The 24,587-nt window shown below is 34.9% G+C and overlaps 1 protein-coding gene across 1 annotated transcript; it reads left to right on the top strand.

Moving 5' to 3' along the window:
* On the top strand, positions 1 to 23,735 carry LOC114537232 (transmembrane protein 180-like). Its single transcript, XM_028558371.1, has 7 exons — positions 1 to 259; positions 2,152 to 2,231; positions 2,454 to 2,492; positions 3,211 to 3,609; positions 21,378 to 21,489; positions 22,100 to 22,368; positions 22,960 to 23,735. Exons 1-7 carry the CDS (start codon positions 116 to 118, stop codon positions 23,399 to 23,401), a joined length of 1,485 nt encoding a protein of 494 aa, XP_028414172.1. The 5' UTR covers positions 1 to 115; the 3' UTR covers positions 23,402 to 23,735.
* Positions 23,736 to 24,587: the final 852 nt, after the last annotated feature.

The raw sequence follows: 24,587 nt of genomic DNA, 5'->3' as shown, positions 1-24,587 counted from the left end.
CTAAATATAATAGTCAGAAGTCATCACTGGAAGTCATTGAGAGTGTTTTGGTTCGGTATGCCGTCTTTCAATTTAGGATCAGGAAAATCTTTGTTTTCTTTTCATTTTTTTCGCGATGGAGCCCATGGAAGTTGTCCGTATCTCGTACGGCTCTATCGCTCTCTTCTGGTCGATACTTCACAATGTCTTTCTCCTGTACTATGTTGAGATATTCGTGTCCGTCTACAAGATAGACAAGACATCGTTTTGGATTGGCGAGGTTTGTACTGCGCTCTTTATTTACTAAGACACGTTATTTCTATTCAAATAACTCGTAAGTAAGATTGTTTAACTCTGAGATATTTTGTTCTTCTTCCAATAATCGTATTTAACCTTGATATAAAAATCTTTTAAGAATGAGATGTATTAAAAAACTGCCTCTAAAGATAATTACACCTGTTAAAAATCGCTAAAGCATGAAAGAAATAAACAAACTTTTACTTGTCACCATACGCTAGACCTAATGCTGTGTAGGAAAACCTTCAATATATACGTGGCTTTAATATTATTATATATTATTATTAATTACAATATTGCTGATGCACATGAAAGGTTCCTCCAGTTTGATTGGCTCTCTCAAGGGCAGTTTGTCCAAAATAGAATTAGCATGTCAAGTTTTGCAATCCCCAAGAAATCCCTTTGTATGTGTAAAAGAACATTTATATCTGTATGTGTAAAAGAACTTTAATATCACCTCCTTTACAAAAAAACTTTGAATTCAGATTTTGAGAATTTATTAATACCCTTCTGATTGAAGAACTACTATGTACTTTTAACATGTACTTTTAACAGTGGAATTCTTATTTACACATATGTCTCCCGCCGCAGAAGCTAATCTCTGGACTTGTCTCGACAACTGCTTAGTTTCAACCTGTTGTGTGGGAAAGTTAAATTAAATTATTTGAATTATATTGGTGCAAGTCATTACATAGCATTGTGATACATTAGGTATAACTATTTCAATTAACATTTGGCCTGTCATGTTTCCAGCGCATTTACCTTCTAAAGTTAAATGCTCAAGCACATATGTTTGAAGCAGGCCCTATATAAAAGAAGAGTTTGTAGTAGTTTGTAGGTTATTTTGCAGTGGAAAAAAATGTAAAATGCAATCACTCCAAGAAAGAAAATTGCTTGAAAAATGTTCAGGGTTGCTGCATGCCCTGAATAGGTGCACACTGAACACAGTGGTGTATATATGTGAGCTCACACCTGATAGTCTCTTGAAAGAATACTATAGCAAGAATACACTTGCCCAAATCAGAACTTTGCAAATATTAAAATTGCAATTTATGTCTATTCTGTTAAATTATTAAAGTTCTAGTGGTTTGTTCCTTAACTCATACATGACATTTCACTGTTCAACAATATACACTTAATGTATGATCCTGAGGGAAATAGTGACTTTTGTTTTTCCAAGAGTCTGAATATTTCCCGAGAGGAAGTTGATGGAAACATTGAGACTCAAGGGAAAACAAAACTCACTATTTCCTGAGGTAGTGTATACGTTAATAAGTGTTTTTTATATAGGGACAAAAACATACATGTTACACAACAATTTCATTTAAAAAAAAACCACTTTACTTTGTTATGAAAAGAAGCGGGCAACAAATTTTCACTTGTTTCCCTGGCGGGAAACATTGCATTTATTTAAAGTCATGTGACTATGAATGAACCAATCACATTTGAAATACATAGCACCTATATATAACAATTAATTAATACCTGGGCAGTGATTAACACAAGTTCAGGATGGGCAGAGGAAGTAAACGATTTATAAGAAATTTTTGACTGAGCAAAGTTTTTCACTTGAATTTCTTTTTAACTGTGATCTGTCGAGTGACCTGTCTGTGACACAGTGAATCACTGATCTCATAATTCACTGGATATGGAAACTATGAAGAAACTTTTAGCTCCATTAAAGTACATGCTTACATAAAATATCCTTGCTAGTGTTAATACTGTTTTGCATGACTGTGAGGTATTAACAAGAGAATTCTGCATATCTGGCAATACCATAGTGAGTTGCAATAACCTCTTCACCCCTGTATTTGCATGTAAATAGTTTTTGATTTGATAAAATAAGTATTTTTTAAAGGAAAATTTTTCTATTAGGCTGTCTTTCTTGTTTGGAATTCATTAAATGATCCACTTTTTGGCTGGATCAGTGACCATGGATCATTAGAAAATAACATGTAAGTTGATGCACTTTGGTTGATGGTATTGTCTAGGCAACTTTGTCACAAAGAATGACACAGTTGATTTATTAAGTCATTTAGGAGAGTATTGTGCAGTGTTGAGACATTGCATTGGACCATGCCAGGCCATTATTATTATTAATTTGCACTATTTGGTGTCCCCCTGTATACCTGGAATGTACTTCATGTAGTGCTTATGCGTTGTGATATTTTTTATAGTCATGTTGGCTCCATTGAAATTGTTCGTAAAAGAATAAGGTACAGTTGCTTAGCTGTGAAGATTTTATTCTGATGCTTATGATGTTAAAAAATATTCCCACCAATTTCCACAACTTTTTGAGCTATCTCAACAAAAATGTCATTTTTTCTCAGGGATGCTGACAGCTGGGGCAAAGGAAGGGGGGTTGGGGGCAAAGATTACCTTTCAATTTAAAGGGTTACATTTATCATGAGTAGAACTGTAGAAGTGCAACCAACAATTCAAAAAAACAGTGGCGTAGCCAGCCTGACGATTTTGTCTCGCTATGTAAATTTCGAGTTATTATAATTATTCATGTCTTTAGAAATCTATTGTTTTCACAGTCAGTGAACACTAAAATTTTAGCATAGCGGGACAAATCGACAGGCTGGCTACGCTACTGTCAAAAAACATGACAATCGACAAACTCCTAGCTGCTGAAATCATTCTGAAGCTAAAACGCGATGAAATTAACGAAGTTCGAAGTTCTACAAACGTTCTCTAGTATGCCCTGCTACAGAAATGTCACTTCACCAAAATCCCCCCCCCCCACTTTACCCTCGCACCATTCCGGTGTCCCTGTTTCTTCTTGCGCGATTCAAACATCCGAAATCAATTTGTCACTGTAAACCAGCTGTAGGGATGTAAAATGCATTTATAACCCATTTTTCTTGGTTTAAGCTGAAAGGTTTTAAACAACTGCGTATTGATCTATTCTTGTTTTGAATCACCTTCTAGAGCGCTGATGAAATTTAGTCCCGTATTTGTCCTGGGTTTTTTATCTTTCTGGTTCAGCTGGCTGCAACCTTCGCTACAATTTGTGATATGTCTTTGTATATACGATGCATTTTTAACACTTATCGACCTAAATCACTCAGCCTTGCTTGCTGACCTCGCTCTTAGTGAAGAGGAACGAACGAAACTTAACAGCTATTCATCATTTTTCTCCGCTATCGGTTCCACGTCAGTGTTCATATCGTACTATTTCTGGGACAAGGAATTTATTATCACGTTTCAGACATTCTGTGTTTGCCTGGCAATTTTTTCATTCCTTGGTTTTGTTCTGAGCACCTCGACGCTGAAGCATTATTTTGAGAAAACGAGTCGCTCATCAGTCCTGACCTCGACAAACGAGAGGTAAGACTTCTTCCATATTTTTAGCCGAGAGTGGCGGGCATTATCATAGCTGGCGCCAAGGTTACTCTCTGAGAGTACTAATGGGTATTCCTGTGCTTGAGTAATCGTAATTGGGGCTTATTCCCGTAAAAGATATATAATAGGTCGTGTGTAATTGTAATAAGGCGAGGGTTCCAATGGACGACTTGCGCTTTAGACTAATTTTGATCGAAGTGACTACAAGAAAATAAATTATCACAGCTAGAAAGATCTTACTTAAATTAGTGCAAATGCAAAGTTTGGCTGCGAAATTTTGTAAAATACGGAAAATATAGCCATGCGAAGTTGGCAAATTTTGTATACTTTTGTATTATACGTGCCGAAATGTGTAACTAAATTAGTTACAAACTTCCGGCCGTAATAAAAAAAGTATACAAACTTCGCATGGCTATATTTTCCGTAATTCACAACAATTCGCAGCCTAACGTGCATGGCAGTCTAAAGCGCAAGTCGTCCATTCTCATGGGTAACTCTTTAAATTCGATTTCCCTTTGAAAGGGAAAGGGCATGCAATAGTCAACTTTTATGCTTGAAACTTTGTTTGGAGCTGTGTTTAACGCCTCGTCAGTGCAGCTTGGTACATCTATACACGAGATTACTACCGTATCTACGCATGTATGTTTGCTCTCACTAACCGCAAGTGGTTCAACACAAATCGAGCCACTCCATGTCTATACGTGTCTATAGACATGCAGTAGGGCCACAGTGCTTGAACGACCACAATGGAAGTGAGCTTTGCATTATATGCTAATTAGCACCTACTATAGCTTTCCCAGAGTGCTCAACAACACCAAAGTGAAGGAGCGCGTGCTAAAAGAGTTATATTACCCATATTAAAAACTTCTTGTAAGTTAAAATCATATATATTTATATATCATATATTTATACATGATATTTATACCCTGATGTTCTTTTTGAATTTATTTTTTTAAACCACCCTCCTGTTCCAATGCGCACTCAATAGAAATATATATAGTATATACAATTTCAAACCTTTTGTTACTAAAAATGACAAACTATCTTCATTCGCTACATTTACGTGGAAAGGTCAGCACATATAGCTACGCAATGAGTCAATTAATGTATGAATTAGAGTTAAAATTATGGTTATGAAAGCACTACTGATAGTTTGCAAGAACTAAAAACAAAACTTCAAACTTTCCAACAAAAACATCGTTTCTCCTCACCAGAAATAAAATGACTCCTTTATCAAACGATTCAACTTAATCTAATTTAAAGCTAGCTAAAACCTATTCAATTGCTAGCCTTGGTTATGGTTATTGTTGTTCTACTCAACTGCCCGGGCATGTTAAATCTCAACTACTGAATTGCCTTAATTGGACATGTTATTTATTTAACAAGTTATGCAATAGGTGCGACTGGAAGGAAGAATCACCTCGAAGTAAGATAAAAGCGTCACTTTAAATGTCAGATAAAACAATGTCTAAGTTTGAATCAAGCTGAAACAACGCTAGCAGTGCAAACTTCCTGTACATGCATCATGCGTGTTAAATGCATTATTTTTTTAGTGGTCCCGTGTGCAAGATAGCGCTGTATGTAGCAGAATATATAAACTGACAACTGTTGTATAGCCTTACATGCATGCTGACGTAATGCATTTGAAACAGGATCGTATATAGTTTGAGTGAGTTTTCCTGACAAGAATCCAGTTTGGAATCTAACATAGAGATAAAACTAAAACAAAATGGCGCTTCACGCGAAAAATACAGTGGAAAACTGGTTTTAAATGCTATAAAATAGTTATTTACTGAACAACAACGCTTGATTTGGAAAGAGAACACGTAAGATAAGAGATCATGGTATCTCAACCAAAAAGGGAAATTGACCGGTTTTTCAGGTGAAATAATTTTTTATGGTCATTAATGACGGATGCAAGTCATTATATAAGCACAGTCAAATATATTGAACAGTTATTGACGGCGGCGTAACTAGATATTATTCTTTCTCTTCGAAATAGCACGCTGGCGGATTACACTTCACCCATGGATAAGATCTATCATGCACCTTAATTGTATAACTCATGTATACCGTATTAATTATTTAGGTTTCTTATTCCTAGCACTACATGGCGCAACCGTCTTAAGTAATTGAATAATTGTTATACTATATCTGTTTAATCTTAATAAAAAGATTGGACACGGGTTAATTAGATCAAACCACAGAAACGCCGCATTGACAGCATCATGATTTAAATAAAAAAAGATCAATTGTTTGAATGGCAGATACAACATGCTGAGCTGAACGTAGCTTTGGATCTTACTTATTGGTCATTTTCCGGCATGAGAATATGTGCCAGCGAGCATCTTGTACATTTCAAAACACCAATGTGATAAAACTTTGTATTTGGTCTTAAATTGATCAGATCGTGCTGGAGTCTACGTGAACGTGTCCTTGCAAAATCCTGTCCTCAGGTGAGTTTTTTATTTAGTCAAAAATTGATGTAGTAAAACCTTTTGCCTACCTTGCACAATGCAATTATTTTTTTATGCATTTATAGCTATTCATATAACCGATCTTCACACACAGTGCATGACCGTGATATTTTTTAGAAGGTTTCAAATTCATGCATGGCAGGGCTACGAACTATGAAATTCGTTGAGATACCTCTCATTGCTGGGAGGGTTCCATTTGTTCCTGTCTAACACACATGTATAGAAAAAACAGAACTAGCTAATAACCTGTCAATTTGAGGTCTAATTATATATATATATATATATATATATATATATATATATATATATATATATATATATATAATTTTTTCCTGTATAGATTTTGAGCAACGCCAAAAAAATTTGTCCAGGTAAACAATGTATCACTGAATTGAAAAATAAATTTCATTTCATCATTTCTTTTATATACTTGTATAAAGAGCTTTTAGTTGAACTATACGTAAATATATAGCCTCATGCAATACTATATAACTGCATTGAAGATAAGCTAGATATATCAGTTATCTGTCTAACCATTTATGCATGTGAAAGCAAAAAGGGGATATTGCGCAACCTTTCAAATTTTCTTTCCGTTTCTTGTATGTTTTTTATCGATTTCCAAAGTGTTTTCTTTTTAAGCTTTTTTAATGATGAGAGTTCTGCGATTGGTTTTCATCCTGAGTCTTGTTTTGAGTTTGGCGATGGTGGCTAATGGGTTGTGGCGTCGGCGGCGCTCACGCCCTGCAGTTAGGTGTCATCATTGGTACAATACGTTAGGCTGGTATCTCAAAGGAACTGATCTCGGATGTTGTGGAAACTACAAGGGCTGTTGCAAATTAGCAAGCAAAGCGTGCTTAGCGCATGACAAAGCGTGTTTGTGTTGTGACAAATGGCACTGCGGATGGGCGTGTAAAAAGCATTCTTCATGCGGTAAATGAAACGATCAACGCCTAAATGAATTGATGGACGCATGGTTTTAAGGAGATGTAGCTCAGTATAGTGAACATAGTAAAAACTGTGTTTTTTGTAATACTATTATTGAAAGCATAACAAGTTGTGACAGCATTCTAGACAGATGACTATATTGTTCAGCCGAAAATTGTTCAGTTTTTGTTTGAGGAAAGCTTGAGCATGCAGGGAGGGAGAGGATTATCTATAATGAGGAAACATGTAAATTTACAACCATCGATAATTAGTTTGAACACGCTCAAAACAAATATGCATGCATGTTTATTTAGTAAAAGAAATCATGTAGCGTCACGCGAAGGAAAAATTTCCTCATAATTCTCTGATTACAGTTTAAATCATCTTTGCAGTCCCATAAACTCTCAACAGTCAACTTTGCGCAAAAAATATAGCCAACTTTACGGAGCTATTGCGAGCAAACTGAATAAAATAAAACTCTCATTTTCGGCCATGTTCTTAACAATATAACAAAGAAAAAGATCCTTTTTAAATTTTTCGATTTCCATTAAAAGCGAAGCGGCCACATCGGTTTGTATGAAAACCATAGGTTACCCGAAAATGTGTTTTTTCATGGCATTAATCAACAAGTAGCATTTTGATCCGTGATAATTTGCATTACATGAAGTAGCGCACGCACTCATAATTAAAAAATGTCAATGATCTCTTATGTATAAAATATATACAAGGTTGGCAAGTATTTTACTGTATACAAATAATATATCAATAAAAAAATACGTCAAAAACTCTTCAAACTCTTGCTGATTCGTCTAAAATGAAATTCCTCCTTGTTGCTGTCTTTTGTCTCTTAAAAAAATGGGACTGCGAACATTTTGTACACCGGCATCGTAATTTTTATTACATACGGCAATAATTAAAGAATAAAGACAGGTTTTATACGGCATGCATGGGTCAAATTACACGTAAACCGTGTAATTCCTGTATAACACTACAATCTTCATCAGCCAATAATTAAATAACCACGCATATCAACTTGTCACCAACAAAATACTCGTAATAACGATTACTTTCTGCGACTATACCGAAAGTCAAATTGGAAGTTGCCAGGAAAGGCTTTTATTTCCAAGGGTTATGTCTTTTAATAAACTGCCTTTCCAGATTTAAAGATGTTTTGGTTATTGTTGTTCTACTCATGCGTAAGAGCTTGTTAAATCTCGATGACATAATTGGACAAGTTATTTATTCAACAAGTTATAAAGAAACGACCGGAAGAAGTATCACTTTTGAGTAAGATAAAAGCCTCACTTTTAGTTGTCAAATAAAGCAATACCTAAACAATACCCACAACTCAAATTACACTTTTAAAAACACTTTTTGAAGTTAAAGTTAAGCCGAAGGTGTAATAGCCTTTCGCAGTTGGTTATGCCTTTGCAAAACCGCATACAAAGATGAAATTTATACAAATAAACTGCATCTTTACCGCGAAGCAAATACGAAATAAACAAAGTAAACACGTACCATAGAGGGCGAATGACGACTTTTAGGCAGGTTCTATACGGCATGCATGGGTCAAATTACACGTTAACCGTCCTAACATTAACAATTCTTCCCATGCAAGTAGTTTCAAACAATATTTTCGCTGTTAGGAAATAATTTTATTCATAGTGAGCCAGTCACTCAGCTTTATCAACTCAGCAATTAAAATTCCTGTATAACACTACAATTTTCATCAGCCAATAATTAAATAACCACGCACATCAACTTGTCACCAACAAAATACTCGTAATAACGATTACTTTCTGCGACTATACCGAAAGTCAAATTGGAAGTTGCCAGCAAAGGCTTTTATTTACAAGGGTTATGTCTTTTAATAAACTGCCTTTCCAGATTTAAAGATGTTTTGGTTATTGTTGTTCTACTCATGCATAAGAGCTTGTTAAATCTCGATGACATAATTGGACAAGTTATTTATTCAACAAGTTATAAAGAAGCGACCGGAAGAAGTATCATTTTTGAGTAAGATAAAAGCCTCACTTTTAGATGTCAAATAAAGCAATACCTAAACAATACCCAAAACTCAAATTACACTTTTAAAAACACTTTTTGAAGTTAAAGCCAAGCCGAAGGTGTAATAGCCTTTCGCAGTTGGTTATATGCCTTTCCAAAACCGCATACAAAGATGAAATTTATACCAATAAACTGCATCCTTACCGCGAAGCAAATACGAAATAAACAAAGTAAACACGTACCATAGAGGGCGAATGACGACTTTTAGGCAGGTTCTATACGGCATGCATGGGTCAAATTACACGTTAACCGTCCTAACATTAACAATCCTTCCCAAGTAGTTTCAAACAATATTTTCGCTGTTAGGAAATAATTTTATTCATAGTGAGCCAGTCACTCAGCTTTATCAACTCAGCAATTAAAATTCCTGTATAACACTACAATTTTCATCAGCCAATAATTAAATAACCACGCACATCAACTTGTCACCAACAAAATACTCGTAATAACGATTACTTTCTGCGACTATACCGAAAGTCAAATTGGAAGTTGCCAGCAAAGGCTTTTATTTACAAGGGTTATGTCTTTTAATAAACTGCCTTTCCAGATTTAAAGATGTTTTGGTTATTGTTGTTCTACTCATGCGTAAGAGCTTGTTAAATCTCGATGACATAATTGGACAAGTTATTTATTCAACAAGTTATAAAGAAGCGACCGGAAGAAGTATCATTTTTGAGTAAGATAAAAGCCTCACTTTTAGATGTCAAATAAAGCAATACCTAAACAATACCCAAAACTCAAATTACACTTTTAAAAACACTTTTTGAAGTTAAAGCCAAGCCGAAGGTGTAATAGCCTTTCGCAGTTGGTTATGCCTTTGCAAAACCGCATACAAAGATGAAATTTATACCAATAAACTGCATCCTTACCGCGAAGCAAATACGAAATAAACAAAGTAAACACGTACCATAGAGGGCGAATGACGACTTTTAGGCAGGTTCTATACGGCATGCATGGGTCAAATTACACGTTAACCGTCCTAACATTAACAATCCTTCCCAAGTAGTTTCAAACAATATTTTCGCTGTTAGGAAATAATTTTATTCATAGTGAGCCAGGCATTTATCAACTCAGCAATTAAAATTCCTGTATAACACTACAATCTTCATCAGCCAATAATTAAATAACCACGCATATCAACTTGTCACCAACAAAATACTCGTAATAACGATCACTTTCTGCGACTATACCGAAAGTCAAATTGGAAGTTGCCAGCAAAGGCTTTTATTTCCAAGGGTTATGTCTTTTAATAAACTGCCTTTCCAGATTTAAAGATGTTTTGGTTATTGTTGTTCTACTCATGCATAAGAGCTTGTTAAATCTCGATGACATAATTGGACAAGTTATTTATTCAACAAGTTATAAAGAAACGACCGGAAGAAGTATCACTTTTGAGTAAGATAAAAGCATCACTTTAAGATGTCAAATAAAACAATACCTAATTTAGAACCGAGCTGAAACAACTATCAGTACAAATTCTTCAAAACACCAATTAATGTGATAAAACTTTGTATTTGAGCTTAAATTGCTCAAATCCTGTTGGAGACTCGAGTCGTCAACGTGAACGTGCTACTGCAAAATCTTTTCATCAGGTAAGTTTTTTAGTCAAAAATTGTAGTAAAATCTTTTGTCTACTGCATATAAGTTTTACTTTTATATGTTCAATTTTACAAATTCGAAGAGGCATTCAATCAATTCGTATCATTAGACTATTTGTAATGTACAAATAGAAGCTTTAAATGTGTGTAGTGAGCGTAACATTTATGGTTATATATTCACAATATAAGTTTTAACATTACATTTGCTGATATTTGCACGCCAACTTTAAACGACGTGTAAAATTGGTTTAACTTTTAAGCTAAACTTTTAAATTTTCCTCTTAGGCCAAAGGTTCAATTTTGTCGATTTCTGATTGAACGGATTTTTCATTAATTAAAGCTTTTCCCACGATGGCAGCCCTGCGATTGATTTTTGTGGTCAGTCTTGTTCTGAGTTTAATTGTGGTAAACACTGACGGCTGGTGGAGGCGGCGCCGCCGTCGAGGGTGTTGGTACAATCCTAAAGGTTGGTTCCTCAAAGGTTCTGACCATGGATGTTGTGGAAATTACTCCGGGTGCTGTTGGTATGCAAGTTTTGCGTGCTTGGCGCATGACAAAGCGTGTCGCTGTTGCAATAAACGGCACTGTGGATGGGCTTGTAAGAAAGAGAGTTCGTGCGGTAAATGAATTAACGTTCACGTATTAACATGGTCTTAATGTGATGTTTTTAGAACCTACAAACAATGTTTCTGGTATTTTGTAATAATATTTTTAAAGGCATAAAAGGTAAATAGTTTGCACTAGTTTTTTTTTAACCGAAACGTTTTCCTAATTAGGATTTATCCTCACCAAACAAAGGTGTTGGGAAAATACATGTGCTTTATCAACTGTTTCTATAGAAATATATTTTTGCATCCTTTTAATTAAACTATGCGTGGATCGCTATAGTTTAAATAATTATAAACTGTATGATGTATCTACATTTTACATGTTTCAGGCGTGTGTTTTATAATTATAATTATAATTTTTCCGGTAAGGAAAAATAGGTCAGCGAGCATATTGACATAAACTTAGTGTTTGTTAAGACCTTGATCATATCGTATTGGAGTCCTCAACGTAAACGTGCCACTGCAGAATCTTGTCCTCAGGTAAGATCTCATAAAACTCTATAAAAAGTTTTCTTTCTATACAGCGTATCCCGATGTTGAGTCATCCCTCCATAAAATATATATCCTCACACTATGGTATTAAATTAGTTTTTCAATTATAGTCAAAAGTGCTAATTATTGTGCTTTTTTCTCATAGCTATAGCTATATATAAATAAAGTTTGCGTGCTTTAGTAGTAACCTTTATGACGGGTAATATACATATGTTTTTAGAATTTTATCTTGTTCAAATGTTTCATGTGAGTTTTATCCATCGCAATATTATAAGCACCTAAATTTGCAAGTTGAGAGCCATCACATTATACCGGACACGATCCAGCGACGATTCTCTGTTAAATTTTCGGAATTCAATAAGAAATAAACGTCAAAATTATTGCAAATGTCACAGCTTTTCGAATGTAGTAAAAAAGATAATTCGGGTCAAAGTGATACGTCGGTGAAAATCATATATATCAAAATATATATATCATCTTTTGTATATATATATATATATATATATATATATATATATATATATATATATATATATATATATGTATATATATATATATATATATATATATATATATATATATATATATATATTATATATATATATATATATATATATATACCAGGAAGAAATTTTCACTCAGATGGATGCAAATAGATCTACATCCTGCTTGAACGTGTTATAATTACAAATGTTCTTGTTCCAGACAAAGAAAACACTTTCAGTCTAACTCCAATTTGCATAAACTTGTTGTTGTTAACCTTGAATTACAACACAAAGGCTATCCGGTTTTCAAAACAAATTGTCTACAAATATTTATGATTCTGTACTTTCAATACACATGCAGTCAATAAACGATAATGCTTCGAGTTTGAGGGCCAATGACTGAAATATTTTCTCATAAATGGTAATCACACTTGCCAGCGTTTTGATTGATTGACAATACACCAGCGATCTAGTTTACTGATTTAATGAAAATTTTACACGAGCATGCAGATAGGATTTAATGAGTGCTTGTTGTCGGAAATTATTAAACTAAGCTATATAAGCAATGTTATGTTAATTGACATTGTTTAGGTGGTATTTACGTTAGAATATATCTCTAGATTCCTCAGCAACCCTATTCTCCCGGGTTCCGGGTGTAATTCTAATCTCCGGGCGGAATTAGTACCCTCGCACCGGCTCGGGGATAAAACTCCTTGCTAATTTAAGGCGTATTCATATACGAATCCGTAATATTATTTTTAGATGAATCCCTTTTAGCAGCTTTTGTGGATTTTCCAGTCTTTGTTTATTTTTCACACCACAGCAAGCCCTTACACTCTGCTTATAATCCATAGAGGGCGAATAACGACTTTTAGGCAGGTTCTATACGGCATGCATGAATCAAATTACACGTTAACCGTCCTAACATTAACCGTTCTTCCCAATTAGTTCCAAACAATATTTCAGTTCTTTCGCTGTTAGGAAATAATTTTATTCATAGTGAGCCAGTCATTCAGCTTTATCAACTCAGGAATTAAAATTCCTGAATAACACTATAATCTTCATCAGCAAATAATTAAATAACCACGCATATCATCTTGTCACCAACAAAATACTCGTAATAACGATTACTTTCTGCCACTATACTGAAAGTCAAATTAGAAGTTGCCAGGAAAGGCTTTTATTTCCAAGGGACTTGTCTTTTAATAAACTGCCTTTCCAGATTTAAAGATGTTTTGGTTATTGTTGTTCTACTCATGCGTAAGAGCTTGTTAAATCTCGATGACATAATTGGACAAGTTATTTATTCAACAAGTTATAAAGAAACGACCGGAAGAAGTATCACTTTTGAGTAAGATAAAAGCCTCACTTTTAGATGTCAAATAAAACAACGCCTAATTTACCTAATGAGTACAATCTTCCTGTTCATCATTTTCGTGAAAAAAAATTGGCCAGCATGTATAGGCTGTTGATTATGCATATCATATCGAGCACTAGTTTATAATTGTCTTGATACCCTCTCTCGTGTCTTCTGAATAAAACTAGGTCAACAAAGTCGGACACAGGTTAATGGAATAGCAGCGCCGCATTGGAAGCATCGTGACTTTGAGATGAAAAATATCATTTGTTTGATTGACAGATCAACATGCCGAGCTGAAAGTAGCTTTGCATCTTACATATTGGTCATTTTCCGGCATGAGAAAATGTGCCAGCGAGCATCTTGTACATTTCAAAACACCAATGTGATAAAACTTTGTATTTGAGCCTAAATTGATCAAATCGTGTTGGAGATTGGAGTCGTCAACGTGAACGTGCTATATACTTCTTAAATATACTAAATCTTTTCATCAGGTAAGTTGTTTAGTGAAACCTTTTGTCTACTGCATATAAGTCTTACTTTTATATGTTCAAATCACAAATTTGAGGAGGTATTCAATTAATTCGTATAATTAGACTCTTTGTAATGTATACAAACACTTTAAATGTTGTATAATTATAATGTGTAGTGAGCGTAACATTTGTGGTTAGCTATATATTATTCACAATATAAGTTTTAACATTACATTTGCTTATATTTGCATGCCAACTTCAAACGACGTGTAAATTGCTTTAACTCTTAAGCTAAACTTTTAAAATTTTCCTCTTAGGTCAAAGGTGCAATTTTGAACGGATTTTTCAATAATTAAAGCTTTTTCTAAGATGGCAGCCCTGCGATTGATTTTTGTGGTCAGTCTTGTTCTGAGTTTGATTGTGTTAAACACTGACGGCTTGTGGAAGCGGCGGCGCCGCCGTCGTACACGTCGAAGGTGTTGGTACAATCCTAAAGGTTGGTTCCTCAAAGGTTCTGACTGTGGATGTTGTGGAAATTACGCAGGCTGCTGTTGGTATGCAAGTTTAGCGTGCTTGGCGCATGACAAAGCGTGTCGCTGTTGCGATAAATGGCATTGTGGACCGGCTTGTAAGAAAGAGAGTTCGTGCGGTAAATGAATTAACGTTCACGTATTAACATGGTCTTAATGTGATGTTTATAGAACGTAGTACAATCGATGTTTCTGGTATTTTGTAATGCTCTTATTAAAGGCATAAAAAGTAAATAGTTTGCACTAGTTTTCTTTCAACTGAAACGTTTTCTTAATTAGGATTTTATCCTCACCAAACAAAGGTGTTGGAAATATATACATATGCTTTATCGACTGTTTCTATAGAAATCTATTTTTGCATCCTTGGAAACTATATGCGTGGATCACTACAGTTTAAATATAAACTGCATGATGTATCTAAATTTTACATGTTTCAGGCGTGTGCAGGCTTAAATCTTTGTGCAAGACATTTTTTGTTGAATATTTATAAATTTCTCACCAAGTTTGAAGCCTGGGTATAACCAATTTCCGCTTTGTCGCGTGCATGCAGCAACATTTCGCCATGCTGTTCAAACCAAGCAAATAATTTTTCTAACTTTTTTTCCTTCATTTTAACCCTGTAACATTCATATAAAGATTAAACAGAAATCACTTCGAGAACAGATTGAAGGAGAAAATGTCACTTTTGCTTCTTCACTTGTAATATTACTTATTAACGACGAATCATGCATGCCTGCAAAACGACTTGCATAAGATAATGCGAAATAAAAATCGCTTAGCACGTTCCGTTCTAAAAAAGTTTTCTTCATTATTCTCGTGTTTCAGCAGTCCATTTTCTTATAAACTTTGGCGAAAATAATTTTCTGAATGAATCTTCTGTATTCTCGCCCAAAACCACCTTTGTTTCATCGGTTACATGTTCCGGTTCATTATAATTTTTCCGGTAAGGAAAAATGGTTCAGCGAGCATATTGACATAAACTTAGTGTTTGTTAAGAACTTGATCATATCGTATTGGAGTCCTCAACATAAACGTGCCACTGCAGAATCTTGTCCTCAGGTAAGATCTCATAAAACTCTATAAAAAGTTTTCTTTCTATACAGCGTATCCCGATATTGAGTCATCCCTCCATAAAATATATATCCTCACACTATGGTATTAAATTAGTTTTTTCAACTATAGTCAAAAGTGCTAATTATATATTGTGCTTTTTTCTCATAGCTATAGCTATATATATATTTTCCGTGCTTTAGTAGAAACCTTTATGAAGGGTAATATGCATGTGTTTTTAGAATTTTATCTTGTTCAAATGTTTCATATGAGTTATATCCATCACAATATTACAAGCACCTAAATTTGCAAGTTGAGGGCCATCACATTATAGTGGTCACTCTCCAAAAAGAAGCTTTTGGGAGTTATGAACGCCAGATGAGAAAAATCCGCTACCACAAATTTTGAGAATCAATTAAAGCAGGATGAAAATAGTTAGCTTCGCATAGAGATGAAACACCCGGGTTTTACTTTTGTTGTAATTGACAGCCCTACTTTTTATAAATTTTCTTGCATTTTTTTAAACCTTGTAGTTTTGCTTCGGTTGTGACGTCTTCCTTTCGTGCATGCTCACAGCCGTAGATGAAGTAGTGTTCAAAGAAAAGTCGAAAAAGTGTAAAAAACCTTTTTCCTGAGCCGAGTGTATATTCAAAGAAACCACTTCAGACTTTGTTTACCCTTAAAAGCCTTGAACCCCTTGAACCCCAATATATAAAGACTGCAGGTAGCACATGATGATTAATTGGAAAGCTATATAGCTCAAACAGTATATACAATATAACGCGAAACAGAGTTTCTCAGCTCTAAGTTTAAGATCAAACACGCGAGCATGAACCAAAAATCCAAAACCAAAAAATAAAACTAGCTATATATTATAGCAACTCTTTGTTTCTGCATGATCGCTTTCTTTGGAAGCTAGGAATACGAATAACGTTTCAGGATTCAAACAACTTTAGCATTAAAAGAGGTGTTCTTTTATAATGTCTATACTTGACTATATATGTACTTTATATCGGGTTATTTTTTGTAGCCTAAGGACAAACTTTAAATAATGTATATATATAGCTGTCGTAGATAAACATGCAATAGGTTTCAACATGACATTATAATCACGACGCATACAATTTGCTGAAATTTGCCAAGTTTCTCGCGTGTATATAGCTGGTGTATATACAGTATAAGTATTTAAAGAGGCCTTTTTAAAATTTTCCTCGCAGGTAAATATTGCAACGGTTTTTTTTCATGATGGGAGTTCTGCGATTGGTTTTTATCTTGAGTGTTGTTCTGTGTTTGACGGTGATGGACACCGCTGGGTTGTGGGGACGAAGGCGCTCACGCCGTACAATCAGATGTCATCATTGGTACAATAAGTTGGGCTGGTACCTCAAAGGAACTGATCTCGGATGTTGTGGAAATTACAAAGGTTGTTGCAAACTTGCAAGTAAAGCGTGCTTGGCGCATGACAAAGCGTGTTTGTGTTGTGACAAGTGGCACTGCGGATGGGGCTGTAGGAAACATCGTTCGTGTGGCAAATAAATATTGCATGCCTTTGGCGAATACGGAATAATATAACATTGTCTTGTTAACGTAGTATGAATTTTTTGTATAATGCTGTTATTAAAAGCATATCAAGATGTGACGACATTTTTTATAAGTATGATATTCTGATATAGGAACATCGTCAATGCCAATTTCCCGTTTTACTCGTTTTTCCTTATGTCATGTTGTATTAGATAATGAAACCTAATCAAAACTAAACTTGTTTTGGAGTACTAAGCGAAGCCAAATAAAAAATAGAATTACACTCATATGTTGTATCCATTATTTTTCTCTGATTGGAGTTTAATTCGCGTCTGTGATTCATGTACTCAACAATACTGACGACTGTCTGTTGCTGTTACTTATCTCCTGCCGATAAAGACACTCGAAAACTTGTTTTGATCATGGCTTGTAAATTTTTAACATTATTTGCATACTTATATTGTACTTTTTATGAAAATTTATGCATTCTGATTGGGTCACTGAAAATGTAAACAAACTTGCTGATTGGTCTAAAACGAAATTCCCCCTTGTTACTGTCTTGCTGATCTCTTTCCAGCCTAAAAATGGGCCTGCGAGCATTTTGCACACCGGCATCGTGATTTTTATTATATACGGCAAAAATCATTAAACTTTGATAAAAGTGATCAGATCGTGTTGCAGTCTTTGGCCTGAACGTCATAGCAAAGTTCTGTCCTCAGGTAAGCTCTTGAAAGAATTATTAAATTGCACGCGATATGCATTTTTACACGCATGGTTCTTGCCAGGGAAGCAGTCACTATGGTTATAGAATTACCCCTCGCTATATTACTATTAGGGACTGGGCCATGAACTGCACTAATTTTTTGTTGCTATAAGTTCTATATTCATTGCTAGCCAGGGTTTAAATTATTGTTATTACATATTTTTTTTCAAGTTGTCTTAAGTGTGAATTTTTATTGTTTTTTTTATAGTTGGCTGGCAATCGGAAATTTTTTTTCAGGTAAGATATGTTAGTATTTCATTTCATGTAAAAGTCTCATTCATCGCAATAATTATTATAAGCGCATGAATTTGCAAGCTATCAAGGGCCATCACATACCGGACACGATTCATACATAACATGTAGCAACCATTTTCTGTTTAATTTTGACTAAAAAATAGAAAATAACCAATATAACATACGAGGAAATTATATCTTTGAAAGTTACAGCGTTTTTAATTTTTCAAAAAGGCAAATGGTGGTCAACGATATCCTTAGTGACAATCATGCACAAAGATTCTTGTGTTGAAAAAATCACGTCCGGTATGCATGCATGTCTTTGCCCGGCTTGGGGCCCAAATTTTCAGTTTTCGTAAGCACATGAATTATATTTTAAAAGAAAGTCGTGAAGCTGGGTTTGGACAACAAATATCAATGAAAATGTACTGTTGTTATAAGAATCCTCAAGATTATTGTAACAAAATCAAATTTGTTTGCTTCCAAACACTCGAAAACTTGGGAAAATTGCGTCCGCTTTTGGCCTTCACGGCCCGAGTTTGACAATGTTTTTGTTGTACACATAAAAAATCATTAATTCCGTGCATGTGTGTATATCCAGTGCTGTTGGCATACAATATTAGGAAGAAAATTTCACTGAGGTGGATAAAAATAGATCTACATGCTGCATGAACGTGTTATAATAATTACAAAATTAATGTTGTTGTTACATAAAAAATCATTAATTTCGTGCATGTATGCATACCCGAAGCTGTTGGAAGATAATATTAGGAAGAAATTTTCACTCAGATGGATGCAAATAGATCTACATCCTGCTTGAACGTGTTATAATTACAAATGTTGTTGTTCCAGACAAAGAAACCACTTTCAGTCTAACTCCAATTTGCATAACCTTGTTGTTGTTAACCTTGAATTACAAAACAAAGGCTATCCGGTTTTGAAAACAAATTCTCTACGAATATTTTATGATCCTGTGCTGTCAATACACATGCAGTCAATAAGCGATAAGGCTGAGAGTTTGTTGATTTCATCCATCTTCGGGGGCCTGAATACCATTTACAAACTGAAGGTGCATAATTGATATTGCTTAAGTGGTATTTACGTAAGAATATTTCTCCATTTCCTCAGCAACCCTATTCTATTTCCCCCTATTGACCTTTTTATTAATTAATTCAATGTCACGAATAAATAAAACTTTACATAAAGCGTTGTCTCATAAGTATTTGTATTGCATGATATCAAAAATAGTAATATTGTTTATCATTTTGTATTTTCGTCACAGATAAAAAACATTGCAGCTTTTTTTATGATGAATTTGCGAGTGGTTTTCATCTTGAGTCTTATTCTGTGTTTGGCGGTGATGAACACCGCTGGACTTTGGGGACGAGGGCGCTCACGTCGTAAGTGTCGTAATAATCCGCTAGGCGGGTACCTCAAAGGATCTGACCTCGGATGTTGTGGAAACTACAAAGGTTGTTGCAGACTTGCAAGTAAAGTGTGCTTGGAGCATGACAAAGAGTGTTTGTGTTGTGACAAATGGCACTGCGGATGGGATTGTAAAAAACATCATTCGTGTGGCAAATGAATTGACACTCACGGGAATAGTAACTAACATTGTCCTATCAATATGTTGTTGTTTTGTGAATATACTAACAACTATGTTATTTTTGTAATGCCGTTATTGAAGACACATAACGAGATATGGCACCATTTTTAATAACTATTGTAGTGACACCTAAATTTTTCAATCCTGTTTTACTTTTTGCCCTCATGTGATATGGTAATTCATAAAACGTAGCATAAACCATGTTTTTTGATTATAATATGTGCGCGTGAATACAAGTAGTGCCTTTATCTTCTTCCAGTCAACCCTTGGGTAGTCTTCACGATAGTAATAGCAATTTTGCGTGTCAAAAACTTGATCTTGTTTATATTATGATAAATGTAAACAATATTTTATCGTGGTTATGCGGTAGTGAAAATTCTTTCCCGGGTTGAGATCGCACATAAGTGAGAATATGAAGCATTACGCATTCGCATGGGGTGAAACCGCAGTACTATTGTACGTGTGCTCAAAAAATCGTCCTGACAAACAAAAATCGCTAAAATCGAAATGCACGTCAAGAATGTAGGTTGTGATAACAGTTTGTGATAAACAGGTTGTGATAGTTGTCCAGTATTGCTCAAATCTTTTTCTTTATGTAATGTAGTTTTTAGTGCAAACCATGTTTTTGTAATACTTAAAAATATGATAAGTTGCGACAGATTTTTAAACACCCTTTCTCAGCAAGCATTATTTACTTCTGTGTTACGTTCTAATTTATACGCGATCAAATTTCGATGCCTATTTCCTATTGCTAGGCTGCAGCGATTCTTATGGAATTCAAAAAAAATTTCATTTTAGGCCAATCAGTTACGACACCGCGGAAATTGGTATAGGCTTAGCCGCAATTCTCGATACTTAGACTTCAAACTTGGTGAGGAAAAAGATTTATAAATATTCAAGAAAATATGTCTTGCACAAAAGATTTGAAGCTTGCTCACGGTAAAAACGAATCGTCTGAATTAATAACCTTGTGTATACTTTAAGCCTCAAAATGGCCATTTCACAGCGGTCAGATGTGTATGATGAGCTGTCAAAAGATTGCAGAATGCGTATTCAGAAGAAAAATTGAACTTTTTTAAGATATTAAAAAGGTTTCTCTTTGATAGGGCGATACAGAAATGCACAATTGTGAACCAGCGATTAGATTTTCGGGTTGAAACGTCTTAAACACCAATTTCTGCGGTGTCATCAGTTACCCAATTGGAATGCATAAATTTTGACTACTTCCGGTAAGATGGTACATTATTTACCATTTTACATGAAGTATTAAAAATTTAGGCATTCTAATTGGCTTTCCCTGAAAAATGTAAATAAATATGGCGATTGGTATTCAAGGACAAGAGAATCTCGCCATGTTGAATGTATTAAAATTGCAAGGAAAATCATTTGTATAAGTCATCCAGCATGGCGACGATAACGTAAATTGCACTATCTGGTAGATAGTGTTTTATCCACCGTTCGTACAACCGCTCCCAGGGCGCATGAAATAACAGTACAACTTTAAGGTACCTTTTTGCTGATCGTATCTTTATTGATCGATATAAAGTTTGAATTTTTATTTATGATAGACATGAAGTTGCGACTCGGTATAATTCGTCCTCTCTGGCATTGAAGAGATACGTTAAGCAGCTGTTGGGACATAAAAATTTCTGGTGGTTCACTGCTATGAATTTAATTCAGGTAAGTGGGAATATATAATGTAAAACTTTTTTTTCAAAAGTTATCCCCGGTGTATACCTGATTCCTGATTGGTGGATCAAACACGATAATCGCACTTGTGTTACTATCATGAATAATCGTACATTTGTTGTTATCGCTATTCACAATACAATATATGAATCATTGTTATTAACAACGGGGAATTTCGTTTAAGACCAATCAGCAAGTTTCTTTACATTTTCAGTAAACCAATTAGAATGCATAAATTTTGACTACTTCCGGTAAGAATGTACATTATTTACCATTTTACATGAAATATTAATATGCCGATTAGGTTAAAACGAAATTCCTCCTTGTTTTTGTTATTAATTATTAGTAATGATAATTTATTATTAATGATAATAATTAATAAATTATTATAATTAATTATAATAACATTGCGCCGATCAAGCAGTTGCAAGAAATATTGGTATTGGTACTGGTATTGGTACCCAATTCTGCGTCAAAGAAGGCGGTCAAGTAACCGACAGTTATCGTTTCATACTAAATGTTGTAGCAAGTATTTTTGCAAGTGCTATCCAATTAGGCCATCGAAATCCGAAAATATAACCGCATGTGCAATTTCTTTCAGGTCTTCCACTGTCATTTTAACAGCAATTTTTTCCCGTTATTTTTGGACAAATTGCTTGGTCATACACTTTCACCGAAGTCAGCCGCATTTTTACTTGGTCTTTCGTTTGTGACACCTCACATCAATAACCTGTACTTTTTAACGTTGTGTCGTCGTTTCGGTGCTTACATAGTTATTAGGTGGTTGTTTTACGTCAAACTCGCGTTGAGTTTGGTTATGTTAATGCTGGGCCCTGATTATACGGCATTATTATGTATTTTTATCGCAAGGTGGGTGTGTTTATCTTCTTATGCCCTTCTTATGCATTATGACATTGATTGCTCTTGCATAACCACAAAACTAGCATTTCCTGCTAGAATTGCAATGTTTTTCTTGATTGTTTTTCTTGGATTCTGGTTGTTCTTTGAAGTCATGCATATTGCACTGCTCTAAACCAATCAGATTGCAGAAATTTCTTCATATGATAAGATGCAAAAGTTGAATCTTTCTTTATATGTTATGAAAAGTAATACTTCACCCGTATAGCCTACATCACCGTTTAATTAATATGGTATTGAGAAACTATACGACAAATTGTCTGTCAGAAACACTTTATAAAGGATAGTGCATGAAATTTCAGTCGACTTTTTGCACACATATTTGATTTACATTTTACATCCCCTCTAAAAGGTGGAGTAATTACTTTGCATGGTTCCAACAAAATGCATGAAATAATTTTAATTATGGTTCAAGATGGCGTCGTGAATTTGAGCTTTTCTTACATAGCGTATAACAAACCTTTTCTCGCACACCGTACTTTGCAGTTCATTACGTGTCTCAGTTTTTATTTATTTTCTATTCTATTCTGTTTGCAAATTTAGTAATCGTGTTTTCACGGAAGGGACTTGTAAGCTTCTCAACCTCGTCATCAGTGATCTGGTTGACGAAGATTACGTCATACATCATAGAAAACAAAGCATCTCTGCGCTGGTATTCGGCACTTCCGCATTACTTTCGAAACCAGGCCAAACACTTGCGCCTCTTTTGGGAACATGGCTGCTGGCCAAACAGACTGGATACTCAATATTTTACTCCGACGAGGTCTCGGAAACTCACAACTCTGATTTATTTTTGGACGAGAAAAACTTTCACGATAGAACCGGAAATGACGTCAAATATGGATGTTTTCAAGTCTTGGTGTATGTTCCAATAGTTTGTGCTATATTACAGATTATCTTTTGGAGTCGTTTCAAATTGCATGGTAGACGCTTGAAAGTTGTGACGTCACAGAGGATTGGTGCCGAAATTGGGGGTGCTGTATAAAGCACAGTTTTGTCTACGGAAAATTTTCTATTTTAAATATTTTTATTAAATTAGAATTTTTAGATAGATATATTTATCAGAGTATCGAATTATTATATAATAAACTGCATTTACTACACATGCAGGCAGGTACTGCCACATATTAAGGTCCGTTTTTCGGAGAATACCAATATTTTCTCATGAAACTAAATTTTGAACGTGAAACATGTAGTGAACGGTGACATCGTTGTTTAGCGCGTGATACTAATTCTTACGGCTATTTTCGTTCGGAATATTCCTTTCCCATTTTTAAACGTGACTATTTCGAAAATTTTTTTTGTTGAGGAAAACGCCAATGGACGCGTCACTTGCGCTTTAGACTAAGGCCCTGTTCATATGAGCCGGGCTGGCCCGCTTTCCATGTGAATCAAATTTCAAAAACATATAGAAACAACTTAGGAAGCGGGATCTCGCCTCTAGCGAGTCACCCCGGCAAAGCGGGCCAGCCCGGCTTATATGAACAGGGCCTAATTTCTTACCTCGGCGATAACAAGGACATTTTCTGAAAGAGCATACTAAAATAAGTAAAACTGCCAAGTTTGGCTGCAAATTGTTGTAAATTACGGAAAATATAGCCATGCGAACTTCACCGATTTTGTATACTTTTGTATTACGGCCGGAAGTGAGTAACTAAATTAGTTACACATTAGCGCATGTAATACAAAAGTATACAAAGTTTGCCAACTTCGCATGGCTATATTTTCCGTATTTTACAAAATTTCGCAGCCAAACTTTGTATTTGCACTAATTTAAGTAAGATCTTTCCAGCAGTAGGCATTTATTTTCTTCTTGTTACTTCGATCAAAAATTAGTCTAAGGGGCTGTTTACATGAGCCCGGTTACCCGAGATTCAACGAAGCGCGAGATGATTTTGAGGTATTGAAATGAGCAGATAACATGATCCTGGCAGTCGTATAATCACCCAAACAATAGCATGTGCTTGTGCATAAAGACTCATTTCAATACCTCAAAGTCCTCTTCAACATTGGCATTTTCAATTTTGAACTATCTGAAATGAAATGGATTTCAAATCTTACTCATGCGAGCCATGTGAAAACGTTTTTTCCGGTTTCCAACCACCAAAATGACATGGCGTCTTTTTAATTTATATGCTCGGTTTCCCGGGCTAGCGGGTTAGGGTATTGAA

This window comes from Dendronephthya gigantea, unplaced genomic scaffold, assembly GCF_004324835.1.
Source record: "Dendronephthya gigantea isolate DGI-Jeju-01 unplaced genomic scaffold, DenGig_1.0 000154F, whole genome shotgun sequence".
In the NCBI taxonomy this organism is placed as follows: Eukaryota; Metazoa; Cnidaria; class Anthozoa; order Malacalcyonacea; family Nephtheidae; genus Dendronephthya; species Dendronephthya gigantea.
This window is presented reverse-complemented; position numbering and strand designations above follow the sequence as displayed.

What these genes read in the sequence shown, in the direction of transcription:
- LOC114537232 (XM_028558371.1), top strand. Translation starts at nt 116, where the DNA reads ATGGAGCCCATGGAAGTTGTCCGTATCTCGTACGGCTCTATCGCTCTC. An exon ending in CTGCTATGAATTTAATTCAG is followed by an intron (nt 21,490 to 22,099) that starts GTAAGTGGGAAT and finishes AATTTCTTTCAG; the next exon opens with GTCTTCCACTGTCATTTTAA. An exon ending in TTATGTATTTTTATCGCAAG is followed by an intron (nt 22,369 to 22,959) that starts GTGGGTGTGTTT and finishes TTGCAAATTTAG; the next exon opens with TAATCGTGTTTTCACGGAAG.